Consider the following 14,415-nt stretch of genomic DNA (forward strand, 5'->3'; position numbering starts at 1 on the left):
AGTATTGCATTTTCCCCTGGGTGGTGTTGGTTTATAGCCTCCTTGATAACTTCATCAAACTGCTCACGAAAATTCCAAGAAAATATTGAGTAACTCTTGGTTTCATTTGGTTTGAATCACGTAACTAGTCTGTCCAATGAGAGATGAATCTGTGCTAGTCTCTTATCAGATTTTTGTCTGAAACTTTATCTGTGGCATCCATTCCTATCTGTGGCATCCATTCCTAAAATTTCTGTTGAGTGAATTTCACAAAAAACTTCAAGGCAATGCTATGAAGTTTGGGACTATTCAAAAGACTGGATGCATCTGAATCAAAGACATCAGAAATCTAAGACAGACAGATTGCCATGGGTCATTTCAATCTCTGAATCTTGATGAATATATTCATTCATAATTTAATCAATGAGTTACAAAGTCTCAACAAACATACATAAGTAGGAAAAAGCACGAAAATGTATTCACGCAAACCACGGAGTTTTAGATTACATTCACTATGAATGCAACATCTCACCACCTCTAAAACTAAGATCCTGATTCCAAATCTCACCAACCCTACAAATCCATCCTGAGAATGAAATCTGATAGGTTGGACTAAAAAACAAACAAACAAACAAACAAACAAACAAACAAACAACAAAAAACAAAAACAAAACAAAGCACAAGATTCAAAGAGAAGAGCAGCATTTTGAGCAATAAAAAGAACAAAAGAAGGATAAGAATAATAAGAACAACATCAATATTAAACTCTCCACTGAGCATACGTTTTCTGCATATGGTTCAGACTTACCTGGACCAAGAGCTGCTGATCCAATTCATTGGCATGCTTCAGTCTGGTTAGCCTCAGCTCCAGCTGTGTCCTCTTTTTTGATTCTCCTTCCACAGCGCAAACATTTGATTCTGTCGGTGTGTGAAGGAAACAGAACATTAAACATTCCTGTTATGCCTACGTCATTCTGTCCACAGTGAAATTTGTGAACTCATTAGTGTTGGTGTTAAAAAGTAATTTACAAACAAGAAATAGCCTGGTAATGCATCTTGGTGCACATGAAGATGAATTTAAGTACTGGCAATAGAATTTCTGCACAACAAAATCCCTCCCTTGTTATCATCAATCAGGTAAACCTACTGATTCTTATATGCCCCACTAAAATAGTGATTTTTCAAGTCTTGCTGAATGCATCTGAACATTGATGCTACCATAAATCTTCAGCAGAAATGAAAAGGACAAATTTACTTCTTTCTTTGTGTGGAGAAAGTGATACATAGATAAAATCCTAACTTGAATGTGGAGCATTATCTTACTGAAATCAGAAATACACACACTCCATCGAGACAGGACAGACGTCTTATGGTGCCTAGGGAATGCCAGGTTAGCAGACCTTCAGGCTTTCAAACTGTTAAAATGTAGGTAGATGCTTTAATGTGCCAATATTTGTTACTGAATCATATGCATTGTGTAAACCACACCCATCGTGTTTGTTCCATAAAAGAGGCAGACTGGGTATACTTACCTTGGCCTCCTTTTCTTTGTCAGTAATCACCTTCCTCATCTGTGAACAAAAGGACAAGAATATTGAACATGTCAGCAGGCATGTTCACTACTCAGTAGAATGGACACATGATTTGGACATGCAGAAATTTACACAACATGCCCTCTAACCTATAACAGCAATAATACTGGAAAAGTGGACATTTTCGCAGCATGGACATTTTTGCAAATTTTGCACAACCAGATGCTAGCACAAAAATATGAGCACACAAATATTTTGCATGCCATAAGTTCCAGTAGTTAATGTCCTGACTCCATGGAATTAGAAACATGCAAAATTCATCTTACCCGGCCAGGCATGAAAAATAACTTGTGAGAAATTATCCACTTTTACAGTATCATCAGGTCTTCCACTTTCCTTTATTTTGTCTTTGTTTTTGGTTTTTGTTTTGTTTTGTTTTTTTTTTGGGGGGGGGGGGCTGGGTGGAAGGGTCTTTGGTGCATAATTTTTGTATTTACCTTGCAGATATCACACAAACATGAAATAAGTTGCAAGAACATTGTAACAGAGTGATCAGCTAGAGCCAAACTGGTGAGCACCTGACACAAAATTAAGTCGCCTACATTGTACATCGGCAAATCATCAAATGTCATTAAAGCTAATTTGAATGACATGACATCACACTTCACCTTTGTGTCGAGGAACGCAGCCTGAACGTATCTGGCATACATGACACTGAGGTCTTCTTGGGTTGGCTCATTGATAGGCTGCTCGCACAAGAAAGCATAAGACACAACATTAGTCTAGAGTAGCATATCAAAGCGAGGAAAAATTACACAAACTTTCACACCTTGCATTTGGTGTGTTGTACATAGCCAAACAGTAATCTGTAAACAGTTTAAAGAAATCTCAACTTTGACTGGCTTTAGTTGACAAGTACAGCTCTAATCCCTGAACTGCTCAAGGCAGCCCCTCTTCACACACACACACACAAACTAACTGAAGCATCAACTGCTGCCCTTCAGCATGCATGTGAATGGGGTGTTGTGTGTGAAAATAAGTGTAGTTCTGCGCCATGCTTGAATTATCTCCATTTCACTCTTTTCTGCAATTTAGCCTCTATAAATTCATGGATCAATTTGTTTAAAACCCTTACGAAATTGTGTTTTAATGCATCATCAGTGAGTAAAGGCTGACATTGGAAGAATCTTCTGGGAACTATGCAGTCAAAAATCATCCACTAAAGAAGCTCAAATCTACTGAAGATGATGAAGTACCATACATTGTATGGGTCTAAATTGATAACACTTTTTGTAAAGTTAACAGGAAACATCCTAGACTATATGACCCTGCAATGCCTAAATACCACATGAGAATACAGTGAACACACACACACACACATGTATAAAGTACTTCCACAATGGTTAAAAAAAAGCTTTGTATCAGATATTTAGAAATAATGATAACAAATGAACAACCACAAAGAAACAAGCAAACATTTAAAGTGAATTAAATGATATTTCAAACAACACAACTAGAAGCAATGACAGTATCTTACCTTGTTGCCCAGTGAGCTGTAAGCTGAATCATGAGTGGGTGACAATGACACAGATGAGTGAGGTCCACCTAGCTCAGACACAGCTGAAGAAACACAACAAAGCAACACAAAACAAAGCAAGACATGATGTAGAACATATCCCTAAATCAACAGTATTCACAGAAACTCTGAACTCCCAATCCTGGAAAACAAATTACTGCGTATCTATCATGACGAATTCACTGAATGTAATCATGCATAAAATTTCTCTGTTTATCACAAACATGCCAATCTAATTTCTGTCGAATCCATTTTCAGGATTATGACCAGGAAAAATGGTGATCAAAACAAGACTTTTGTTGAAGGTTTCCTTCATGGGTTGTTCTAAGCCAATTTCTGTATCTCATTTGGACACACCTGTATATAGAATATTCTGCTGTTTATTGTGCTGAAAATTCATGATTGTACATGTGTATTACTAGAATATGTAATGATTTTCTGCAACTGACTGCTCTGCATGATATTTGAACCTCTTTGCATTGGAAGCAGAATAGCGCCATCTGTTGTCTGGGCTTGAGTTTAGGAGCACTTCTCAAAACGTAGCCCATGGGGTGCACACTAACTCTGGAAAAGATATGCACATCTTTGGTACAGTGCTTAGCCAGGAGAAACTAGACAAATGTGATGAAGGGGGCATCAGATGTCAAACAAGAAGCACAAAAGCGTTGATTATTTAATAGGAACAAAATCTGACCCTCAAGGTACTCCTGAGAATGTGATTATTATAGATTCAGGTCAACTCACTTCTTGGCTGTGAAAAGCATGAAAGGAACTTCGGTAGGAAGTTATGCAAGCCGGATTGAGTGGGATTTGAGCCCTTAATTGACCACTTTATTGTATATGAACCTAAATCCTTTCATTTTTAACTCTTTCTATGCCAGTGACTGAGTGTTCAATGCTATGAGATTTTCTGTGACAATCGGTACGCAAAGCATACAAAAGGTGCAAGCTCATGTCGTGTCCAAGTTGATATCAAAGAAATTTAGAATAATTTGACAAAGTGAAGTTGGAGAAGTCTCACTGAACTCAGACTTAAGTAGGAAAATTAAGAAATTAAAAGTGCAACACTTTTTCTAACAGACTTGCGATATTGGTCACAGCCCAATGTGATGACATCATCGACTCACAGTTGTCCCATTGGTTTGTGCACAAATATTTCATTAAAAAAAAAAATCAATGTTTTTAGAAGATAATTCAGCAACTAGAATCCTTTCCTTCATGAAATCATCATTGTATTATTACTGAGTAAAACAAAAGTTTCATGGGAAGAATGACCATCATTATCATTTCTTTCATAACTACAAGGGAAATGCACTGAATATTCATGGTTAGGCCAGTGGGACGCTTGTGAAGTCATGACAACATCTGTTACATCATCAATTTTTGTGATTAATACAAACGTTTTCAAAAAAACATATCAAATTTTTATGTCCCACAATTTCTTAATATTCTATGTCTGATTTTGAAGAAACCTCCATCAACACTGTGCTCGATATCACTCTTTTTATTACAGCTAACTTGAACATGACTGGTGTAGACTTGCTTTGCAATATTTTGCACACACAGTATTAAGAAGAAGACATTCTCAGTGCTGCCAATATTCACATATAAAAAATCAGGGAGTTTTCATGGAAAAATGGGGGAGATCTTTGTGTGTAATATGTAATTCAATAGGCAAAAAGACCAATTCTCAATTCATGGAGACTTTCATGTTTCCTCGTCAGAACATGATGATGGTGAAACTTTGAAGTTTTTGAGAAGCCCCCTGCAGAACCAGGGAGGCCCGGAAGCTCTGCATTCTGATCCCCATCTCACCTGCCGGAGCTATGGCTGACATATCACCACCATTCATCATGGAGGTGCTGGCAGCGATGGCCGAGGCGTTGATGCTGGGCGCGTTGGGTAGCACTGAGGTGTTGGCGGCCGGTGTGGAGGCGAAGCGCTTGCCCCTCTTGGCCACTGGAGTGTAGTTGAACTGGCTGGCACCACTGCCGGTGGCGGTGGCGCTTGCAGGTGGCCGGGAGTGCGAGGACGACCTGGCCTTGGGGTGGGCAGAGCTGGAGGCGATGCTGGCCTGGGAGAAGGATGCTGTGGCTCGTATCGGGGCAGGTTTTGTTGAAGTCTGGGGGCACAGAACATCGGAGAATTAACATGCTCAACATTAAGCACCTCTTGAGAAAATATGCATTCTGCTTGCAGCAACACATTTCTTCTCGAAGTTAAGACAGATTCTGTTTTGCATGAGAGCACAGTGAAAGGTACACAGCTTTATTTAATTACCAAACAATTTATCCTTCATGATCATGATGTAATACCAAACGTGAAAAAATCAATGACTAGCAAACATGGTAATTCCCTCAAAATCAATGTTTCATACACGGAACATGAGGGAGCATAAGAATCTTAACTGAAGTTGTTTCTTTTATGAAGAAGTGAGTACAAATGATTATCCTTCTTACACTCTAAAATATCCATATGCCATCACTTGAATAAAAACATCACAGGAAACAAAACGACCCTCATTGGATATTAGTTTCCACCTCTTCCCTTCTCACCTTTTCTCCCACTTTGCCTGCCAACATTTGTGTATCTCAAAAAGTGCGGACAAGCAAACCTTTCTCTAGAAAGTAAATAAGTATATTATAAGGCTTCTCAGGCAATTGTGTGGTAAAAGAATAGCTCCCCACCATAATTTCATGAAATGTCCTATCCTGAGGCACACTACAGGGGCTGTGTCTTTTGACGAGAGCCCTGGAACTTATTCATACCTTTTTCCTGTCTGTCCGTGACACTGCTGTGCTGCTGGTTGGTCTGCTAACGCTCCTGTTGGTGCGGCTGGTGGTGCTGATGTTCGAGGCCTGCGTTGGGGCGGGCTTGGACAGGCTCTGCATGTACCTGGACTGCACAAACTTGCCTGAAGAGTTAAATCAATAATAAAAGCAAAAAAAAAAAAAAAAAAATATATCAGTAAAATTACAAGAGGCAGGTCATGCCATAGAGGCATGCACATGTGGTTGGGGGGGGGGGGGGGGGGGGGGGAGGGGGTGTAAGGAAGATGGGATGAACAGTATATAGCGAAAGAAGGCATGTCAAATGTAGAAGGCTTGGCGGCCGGATGTGGAGGGCAATTGGAGGAGGGAAGGTGGGCATAGGAGATTAAAGGAGGTGGACGGAGCAGGATCATGGAATTGGGCAAAAGGGTAGGATAGAAAAAGGCATGTCAAATGAAGGTGGGGGGGGGGGGGGGAGGAGGAGGAGAAGGTTAGTCGGAGTAGTGGAAGTGGGTATAAGAAAGGAATTAAAGAAGGCGGAGGAGGGGGACGAGGACAGAGGGATCAAGGTAAATTTAGTAGGGGTGGAATGAGGAAGGTGGGCTGAAAGTGTGAGAAAAGTACAGGATAGAAGGATGGGGGAGGGGGAGAGTGGACAGGGAGAGGGATGGGGAGGGGTGTGAATGGGGGGGGGGGGGAGAGAGTTGACGGAAGCATGATAAAAGGAGGCAGACCATGCCACAGAGGGGCGTGTGGAGAGGAGTGGGGTGAGAGAGAGGTGGGTAGTGTCAAAATAAGTTGGATACATATTATAATCTTTTTCCTGCTCTTTTTGAAATTACCAAAGGTCATTGCCCTCCTTTCCTAATCATCCAAAGTGTTGCTAATGGAAATACGTCGCGCTTAGACACCAAAACAAAGAAGTGGTCTGGATGCAGGCAGACCAATCACGAATCTAAAGTGCATTCAACACATTACCTTTCACTTTCTTCTTCTTCTTTGTTGATCCTGGCCTGCTGTCATCTGCCACACTGCAAGATCGATTAACAACAAGAACACTAACATTAACAAAAAACAACACCAAAAAATGGATACAAAGTACTGTTAGGCATTCAATGTCCAAGAACTTATTTCTCTTAAAATTCCAAAATAATCAAGTACAGCTTTGTCTAAGGGCAATGTTTGAGGTTGCCCCTGAGCAAAAATATGTTGAAAAGTGCAGCAAACATTCCTGTGTATCTCCAGTAAAATTACATCACTCGCCACAAGATTTCCAGACAAAATGAATTTTGTTTTTCAAAGCAGCTTCCAGTCTTTCCCTTTCTACTTGATGTGCATATTAGAAGCTCATCAGCACATAAAATAATGAATATAGTTGCAGGCATGATAACTACTGTGCAAGCCATATATTTAGTGAGTCTAATATTTTGTGAATGGGGACTTCCCCACAACTTTGTGAGTGGTTACATTTGAAATCGTGGGGTAGAGTAACTAACAGAGAAATGTACATGTGTACGTGGCATCATGTCCGGATCATATTTGATATTTGTGCTGGTTGTTGAATTAGAACAAAGATCTGACTAACAAAATTTGCAAAAAGAGAAACCCCACAAAATATATAGCATATACAGCATACATGTACGGGTAGCCCCGGAGACCGCGCCGCAATGCGCGGTCCTGGTGGCTACCTCGCAGCTGAGTGGGAGCAAAAATCACGAAGCCACATTCACGGCGACTTCACAAATAAAGCACAGCTAAATTTCTATCATAAACACAGTGACAATAAAAAATGAAATATACATTACCTTTTCGATTTGGTTTTTCTCACCCATTTATCTAGAAACTGCAAAATTTTCTACATTTTTTAGGAGTAATAAGCGGCCTGCCCTAGTGCAACAGTGGAGAGACTTGCTGCTATATCCATTAGGGGTTACGCATTACGCATGCTGTCAATGCACTGCACTGCATGCATGCTGTGCGCCTGTGCAAGTGATTGTGAGTTTCAGTGAGCATCGGTGAGCTGAAGATATTCGCGTTATAAGACAACATTTTCTGCATCATAAGCAATGAAATGCATCAAACAGTCGCTGAAATTAATCATTTAGGTTTAATCGACCCATGTAAGTATTCCAAGTAGTTTTTGTTGAAAAATTAAGGATATACAGCCCCGAAACGGCACCGTTTGGTACAACTCCTCGATCTGAATGCGAAAACGGCACAGCCCTAACGCTGCACGTTGGGGCTGGTCGCAGTTAATGTACGGGATGCATTTTCACATGGATTTAAAGAAAAGAATTCAACTAGTGTGCAAGAGTATGACAAAGATGTCACCACCAGAAATATTTAATGCAGCTGCATCAAATGCTTCCTTCCAGCTACTTGTAGTTGTAGCACAAATGCCCAAACTGTACACAATTTGTAATTGTCACCTATACTGATTGAGACACTGCCCTGAAAATACAGAAACTCAAGCTATCAGTTTGAGAAATAATTGTTTGTGTTTATGGAGTGGGTTCATGTAGTTTATGTGATTCTATCATGAAACTTTAGTGAATCGCCACTGGCATTCCATGCCTTATGTAGACAAACACTTTCATGTGCATTTCACTTTTGATATTCTTGGTTCCTTCTAAGTTTCATCCTCATGAAATTTCTGATTTTATAGGATACTGTGCCAGGCCTATTCATATGATGCTAGTAAATGTTTGGTGAGGATTTAGGATCACTTGAAGGTCTGACCTGAGAGAGGAGCTGGGACGTTCTGATTCCAGGCTGGCATTGCCTTCGTGCCCCGCATCACTTGGTCCTTCTTGTGGGGATGTCTCGTTTGCTTTCAGAGTGCCCGTCAGGGTGGATTCAGTGTTTGATGATAATTTAGCTGCAAGAGTTAAACAAGGATGGGGGGGGGGGGGGGGGGAGAGAGTGAAAGCAAAGTTGGTTTGCAGTTTTCCACCTTGAAGATGATGTATGTATGGCATGTGTTGTGTAAACAGGAGACATCAAATTGGCATGTTGCAAATCTATCAAAATCAGTTGACGCACAAACTTCACAGCAAAGGACATGGTGTGTAAAGTATTCAAATCTTGGTGTGACCTTGTGGTTGGCACAAGGACAAACTCTTTGTTGCTACAGACAATGATGATGAGATCATAAGTGGGGGGGGGGGGGAGGGAGGATTGCTGACCAATCACTGGAGTCAGGCAGTTAAAGGGTGTGTACAGTTCTGGTTGAGGTGAGGATTTAGCTTTTAACGTTTTGCGACATATTCAGAAACCACTCTATGAGATGTCAAAAAGCATGCAATTCTAAGGGGTATCAAAAGTTTATTTGAGGAATATCGGTTTTGAAATGGCTGAGATATCCAAAAACAAGGTGAAACAAAGAGATCCTAATAAAAGGCGTGGCCTGTCGTCTTTTATCATTATCACTTTTTTTTTTTGATATCTCAGCCATTTGAAAACCAATTTTCATCAAACACAAATAAACGTTGAATCCTTCTAAAAATTACATGCTCTTTCATATTTCATTACAGGTTTCTCATAATCTCATCTAGGAATGTTCAAAACATGAATCCCCACCTCAACCAGTACTGTACAGTCCCTTTAACAGGCCAAGAGATGGGGAGGTGCAAATTTTAATTCATAGAGAACGTCTGTTGAAAGAGACAGCTCAATGAGAACAGACACGGAAGAGAGATAGAGAATGAAAGAGGGAAGGAGGAAAAGGGAACTAAAGAAACATAAAAGAGTGGGGGGGGGGGGGAGAACGACTGCTGGAGAAAAGAAGAGAAGAAAAGATTGGATGGATGCTTTGGGTGTGGATTACCTCTGATCTGGAAGTCGTCCATTAGGTCATGGGAAGAAATTAATGAAACAACCTACACACATCACTGCAGCATGGTGCCATGTCAAGAAAACAGCAACATCCCTCATTACTCTGAAGACTCTCATTAATGAGGGACGGCCCCCGAGCGAGGATTACGCCGCAAATCTTTAGACCCCCACCCCCATCATCATCCTCCTTCCTAGATCTCTGCTAACACAAAACAAACTAAAAATCTGTCCTCATTTACATCTGACACGATAAATCTGTTCATACCAGTCATGGGGGAAAACAACAAGTTAATCGCAAACCCCTCTTTTCTCCCTTATATCTCGGTAACAAGTTAATGGAGACACATCAGTGCAGGAGGGGTGTGTCTCTGGTGACATAGCCAATGGTTAAGGGGGGGGGGGGGTCAGGGGGTTGAGGTGAGCACCAACGCTGCACTGATGAGGATATTCAGAAGTCTGGCATTGGCGTCAGTGATTGGGGAGATTAGGTACACAGTCACAATGATCAATCCGAATACTATCGTCAGAAAATGGATGGAGGGGGAGGAGGGGGATGGGGAAAAAAAAAGACCTCATTACCCTTATCTTGCACAAAATATCCTTTGTGGTAAACTGTTGTTGGTGCATTGATAGCTGATGTCCTAATTCCAGACACTATGACTAGAAAATGGGTGAGGTGTCATAAAAAAGGGCCAATTTCACCACACAAGGGCAACTAGTAGTAGATGCATCATGTAACACTTCAGTCAAGGACATATGACTTGAAAATGTTTTCATTTCATCTTAAGGCATCTGGAAGATTTGCATTTGACAGGGAAGAAAATGATGGTAGAACCACAGAATATTTAAGTTCTTATTTCACAGAGTGGGAGGCATTCTACCTTCCATCCATTCCTCCGATGCCCTCCACATTTGTACACATGCACACAAAGCACTATAGATACTGTAAAACACGATATATTCGCGGCATTAAATTTTCGCGAATTGGAGCCGCTGGTCTTTTTCGTGGCATTAAATTTTCGCGAATTGCCAATGGCGTTCAATGCATACAGTGTAGACAAGAACTTTCGCGTGCATTTTAATTTTGTGAATTTTGGCACTTGCGAAATCCGCGAAATTAAAATGCACGCGAACATCACTTGTTTTACAGTAGACATGATAGGCCACAGTAAGAGCTATAAGTTGAATCTACATGCTCTAAGAAGCATAGGGCACCATAAAGAAAGAATTTTAAAATGCCCTATACACTATCTAACATTGCTGATGAATTCTCTGTGACAAAGGGGGGGGGGTGCAAAACTTGATTTTTCTTCACGCTGGTATAAGAATCTGTGCAGAAACGTAGGAATGCAAAACAGCGTCAAGGAAAAAGAAAAGTTTAATTTGACAATTAACCCATTGAAGACTACTCCTGAGTATACTAAGGCAGGTGTCTATAGGAAATGCATGTTACAGCAGAATCAGCTCGTCCTCAACAGAGCAATACAATTTAAGGAATCGGTTTGATAAAATTCTTGAGGTCAACAGCATGAGGAAAATGATTTGTTAGGTGATCCGAGTATCCTCTCGGATCACCTTCTGTATCTGTACGGATTCTTTCTTCTCCTTTCTTTGTTTCTTTCTTTATTTCTCCTCAAAAGTTGTGCAGAGGTTAGCTCAGAAAGTCCTCTGCCTATCAATTTCAAAATTATACCATGTATGCATCATGTCCTAAAGACAACAAATCTAATGCATCATTGTGATCAGTTGACCGTGACGTCACTATGACGTCATTATATGAAAACACATTCTCAATCATATCTCATTAATGGAATGCAATTTTTCAATGAAATTTACGTCACATACATTTCAAGTTATGCGCATTCTACTCATGTTCTCAAAATTCATATTTTCTCTTAAAACGTGCGCGTATGCGCGCATTGAAATATTTTATGCTCCAATCGAGCTCAAATTTTTTTTTTGCACACGTTTCAGACCATTTGGAGCATTTGTTGAAAAATTGAAAAAATTGGACGGACGCGTACGCGCGCGCACATATACGCACGCACAGCTCATATGCAATAGAAATTTCCCGTTTTTTTTACACTTATCGGATGCATGAAATGTCAAGAAATATTTCTACCAAGTTTCAAGTCAATCCAACTCAATATGACGTCATACGGGCCCGTCAAAGTTGAAATTCCGCGCGTGCGTCAATGGTGATATACAGTGCAACAATGCCAAAAAACCGCCAATTTTAAATCCGAATTTACTCACCAGGATGGACGGTGACCCCCCATTTTCTTTACATATTTTGAAAGCTGATGAGTTGTACATGTCATTCCATGGGTTGGCGATGCTGGAAAAATGATGAAAAGATATCAAATTTCTTAATAGAATTAAAAAAGTAAATTTTCAAAATGACGTCATCAAATTTCAAGTTTACTCGAGCGTATCTCACTTATCCTTGGCCAATTTTCACCCAGATTTCAGTATGTTGTAGCTTACTTAATGCTCTTTCATTAATGTAATACAGTATTCATCGCATAATCGGGCGTCTGATAATCGGGATCCTCGCTTAAATGATATACGCTTCCCAGAAACATTTCCAACGCACGTTATTTTCACTGGATAATCGGGCGGGGACCTCTGATAAACGGGACAATTTTTCTTCAAGCGATCTTTGATTTTGTTAATATTTTACACAAAAAATCTACCAAAATACCACAACAATATTTCAAAGATTCCGTATCAGTTGTCGTTTACAACAAACTTACAAAGCAAGCTTCGGATTGGTGTGTTTTGACCTCCGTCCATCCAGTACATGTACATGCATAGCCACGAAAGCGCCGTGTATAAGTATCCATGCCATTGCAAAGCACATGCCTTCGCGAACATTCTTCTCCCCTACATAAGCAAAGCCATGTGCTCGCTTGCAATTCCTACTCGACTCACATCCAATAAAAAACATGCCTCGCTCATACAGCCCAGGCTGTGTGCGTTGTTTAATCTCAGTCATACACTCTGAGGGCAAAGTCCATTGTTATCGCGCGCCTTCGTATCTTGTTATCTACTGTCTTTGGTTTCAACTTTCAATACAGCTGTACACTGTGATCTCTGTGTACGTCACAATCTTCCTCAGTTGTGACTGGGCAAAAGTTACGTGATTGAAATGAGGGCTATGAACAGTTACGTATTCAGTGAAATGGGGGAGAGAGTGGGAGGGAGAGCGTGAAAGATGAGAAGGGTTCAATGTATGTGCGAATACGTAACGTTTTATGAATCTTGACTATGAGCTGACATTGATTACGTGTACACGCGTGTTTGACAGAAGAATCAAACCCGGTTGCGATTACTCTACATCATTGCGAGAATGCAGGGAGAGCTGGAGGGTCGCGCCGAGGGGTAGCGTGTTGTGTATTCGATCATGTACATGTACAGTACGTCAGTACATGTATGCATGTGTGTGTGTGTGTGTGTGTGTGTGCACTACATGACACATGTCGTATGCCGTTAGTGTGTGGTGAGTACTCATCGCGAAATCGGGCACCTCGCTTAAAGGGGCCGTGTTTGCTACTCCCAACCTGTCCCGATTATGCGATGAATACTGTAATACAATTTTGATTGAATGACAGCATGACCTCGTAAAAATGGGTTGAAAGTAACCTTGTCGAATTTGACCAGTTTACGTGTTATCTCTATGGGAGTGCAGTTTTTCTGGATATGAAAATTGACATGACTATTTCTATCGAGCACTAGCTCACTTATGCTTTGGTGAATTTCTCCCAGATTTTAATATGTTGTAGCTGAGACTTTGGGCTATCGTGAGTGTGCCTTTCGTTTTTTGATACGATGTCGGGATCAAGTGAAAAAACTTGGTTGAAATTAAAGCTTATCTTCGATGTATTGAAATATTTCTTTCTTTCTGCAACTTTCTGTGCAATAACTCAAGAAAAACATACCCTATCACCACCATATTTTGCATATGTTTAGTTCATGTCACGAACATTATTTCACAAAATAACAACTACTTGATCAGACGCCATCTTGGGTATGTAAATTAGGGTCAAAGGTCATAAATGTTTCATCCTGTATCTTGGTAAATATATGTCCTATCTTTCTCATATTTTGCACACGTAAAGACCATGTTACAAGGATCATTTCACAAAATAACCACTAATTGCTCAGATGCCATCTTGGGTGTGCAAAGTGGGGTCAAAGGTCATATGTACTTCTTTCTCAATCTTCGCTATTACGTGTTATCTCTATGGGAGGGAGTTTTTCTAGATGTGAAAATTGACATCCTATCTTTATCAAGCACTATCTCACTTATGCTTCAGTGAATTTCTCCTAGATTTTAATATGTTGTAGCTGAGACTTTATGCTATCATATAAGTGCCCTTTCTTTTTTCACACGATGTCGGTATCACGTCAAAATACTTGGTTGAAATTAAAGCTCATCAACTATGTATTGAAATATTTCTTTCTTTGCGCAACTTTCTTTGCAAAAACTCAAGAAAAACATGCTCTATCACCACCACATTTTGCACATGTTTAGTTCATGTCACCTACATTATTTCATATAATAATGACTTCTTGATCAGACGCCATCTTGGGTATGTAAATATGGGTCAAAGGTCATATATGTTTCATCCTGTATCTTGGTGAATACCTGTACTATCTTTCCCATATTTTGCATACGCATAGACGATGTCACAAGAATCATGGATTCACAAAATAACCA

General features: G+C 40.2%; 1 protein-coding gene across 1 annotated transcript in view; it reads right to left on the reverse strand.

The window, feature by feature from the left end:
- Nucleotides 1–840: 840 nt before the first annotated feature.
- LOC139710799 (uncharacterized) overlaps nucleotides 841–14,415 on the reverse strand; it is a 42,421-nt gene continuing 28,846 nt past the window's right edge. Inside the window, exons 7-14 of the mRNA XM_071622707.1 lie at nucleotides 8,598–8,736; nucleotides 6,837–6,889; nucleotides 5,856–6,001; nucleotides 4,903–5,209; nucleotides 3,049–3,131; nucleotides 2,180–2,257; nucleotides 1,512–1,550; nucleotides 841–897 (exon numbers count right to left, since the gene is read on the reverse strand). Coding sequence (XP_071478808.1) covers nucleotides 841–897; nucleotides 1,512–1,550; nucleotides 2,180–2,257; nucleotides 3,049–3,131; nucleotides 4,903–5,209; nucleotides 5,856–6,001; nucleotides 6,837–6,889; nucleotides 8,598–8,736 — 902 coding nt within the window. The remainder of the gene's footprint in view (nucleotides 898–1,511; nucleotides 1,551–2,179; nucleotides 2,258–3,048; nucleotides 3,132–4,902; nucleotides 5,210–5,855; nucleotides 6,002–6,836; nucleotides 6,890–8,597; nucleotides 8,737–14,415) is intronic.

Source organism: Diadema antillarum, unplaced genomic scaffold, assembly GCF_040938485.1.
Source record: "Diadema antillarum isolate AM-2024a unplaced genomic scaffold, OU_Dant_1.0 seq00001569_RagTag, whole genome shotgun sequence".
Lineage (NCBI taxonomy): Eukaryota > Metazoa > Echinodermata > Echinoidea > Diadematoida > Diadematidae > Diadema > Diadema antillarum.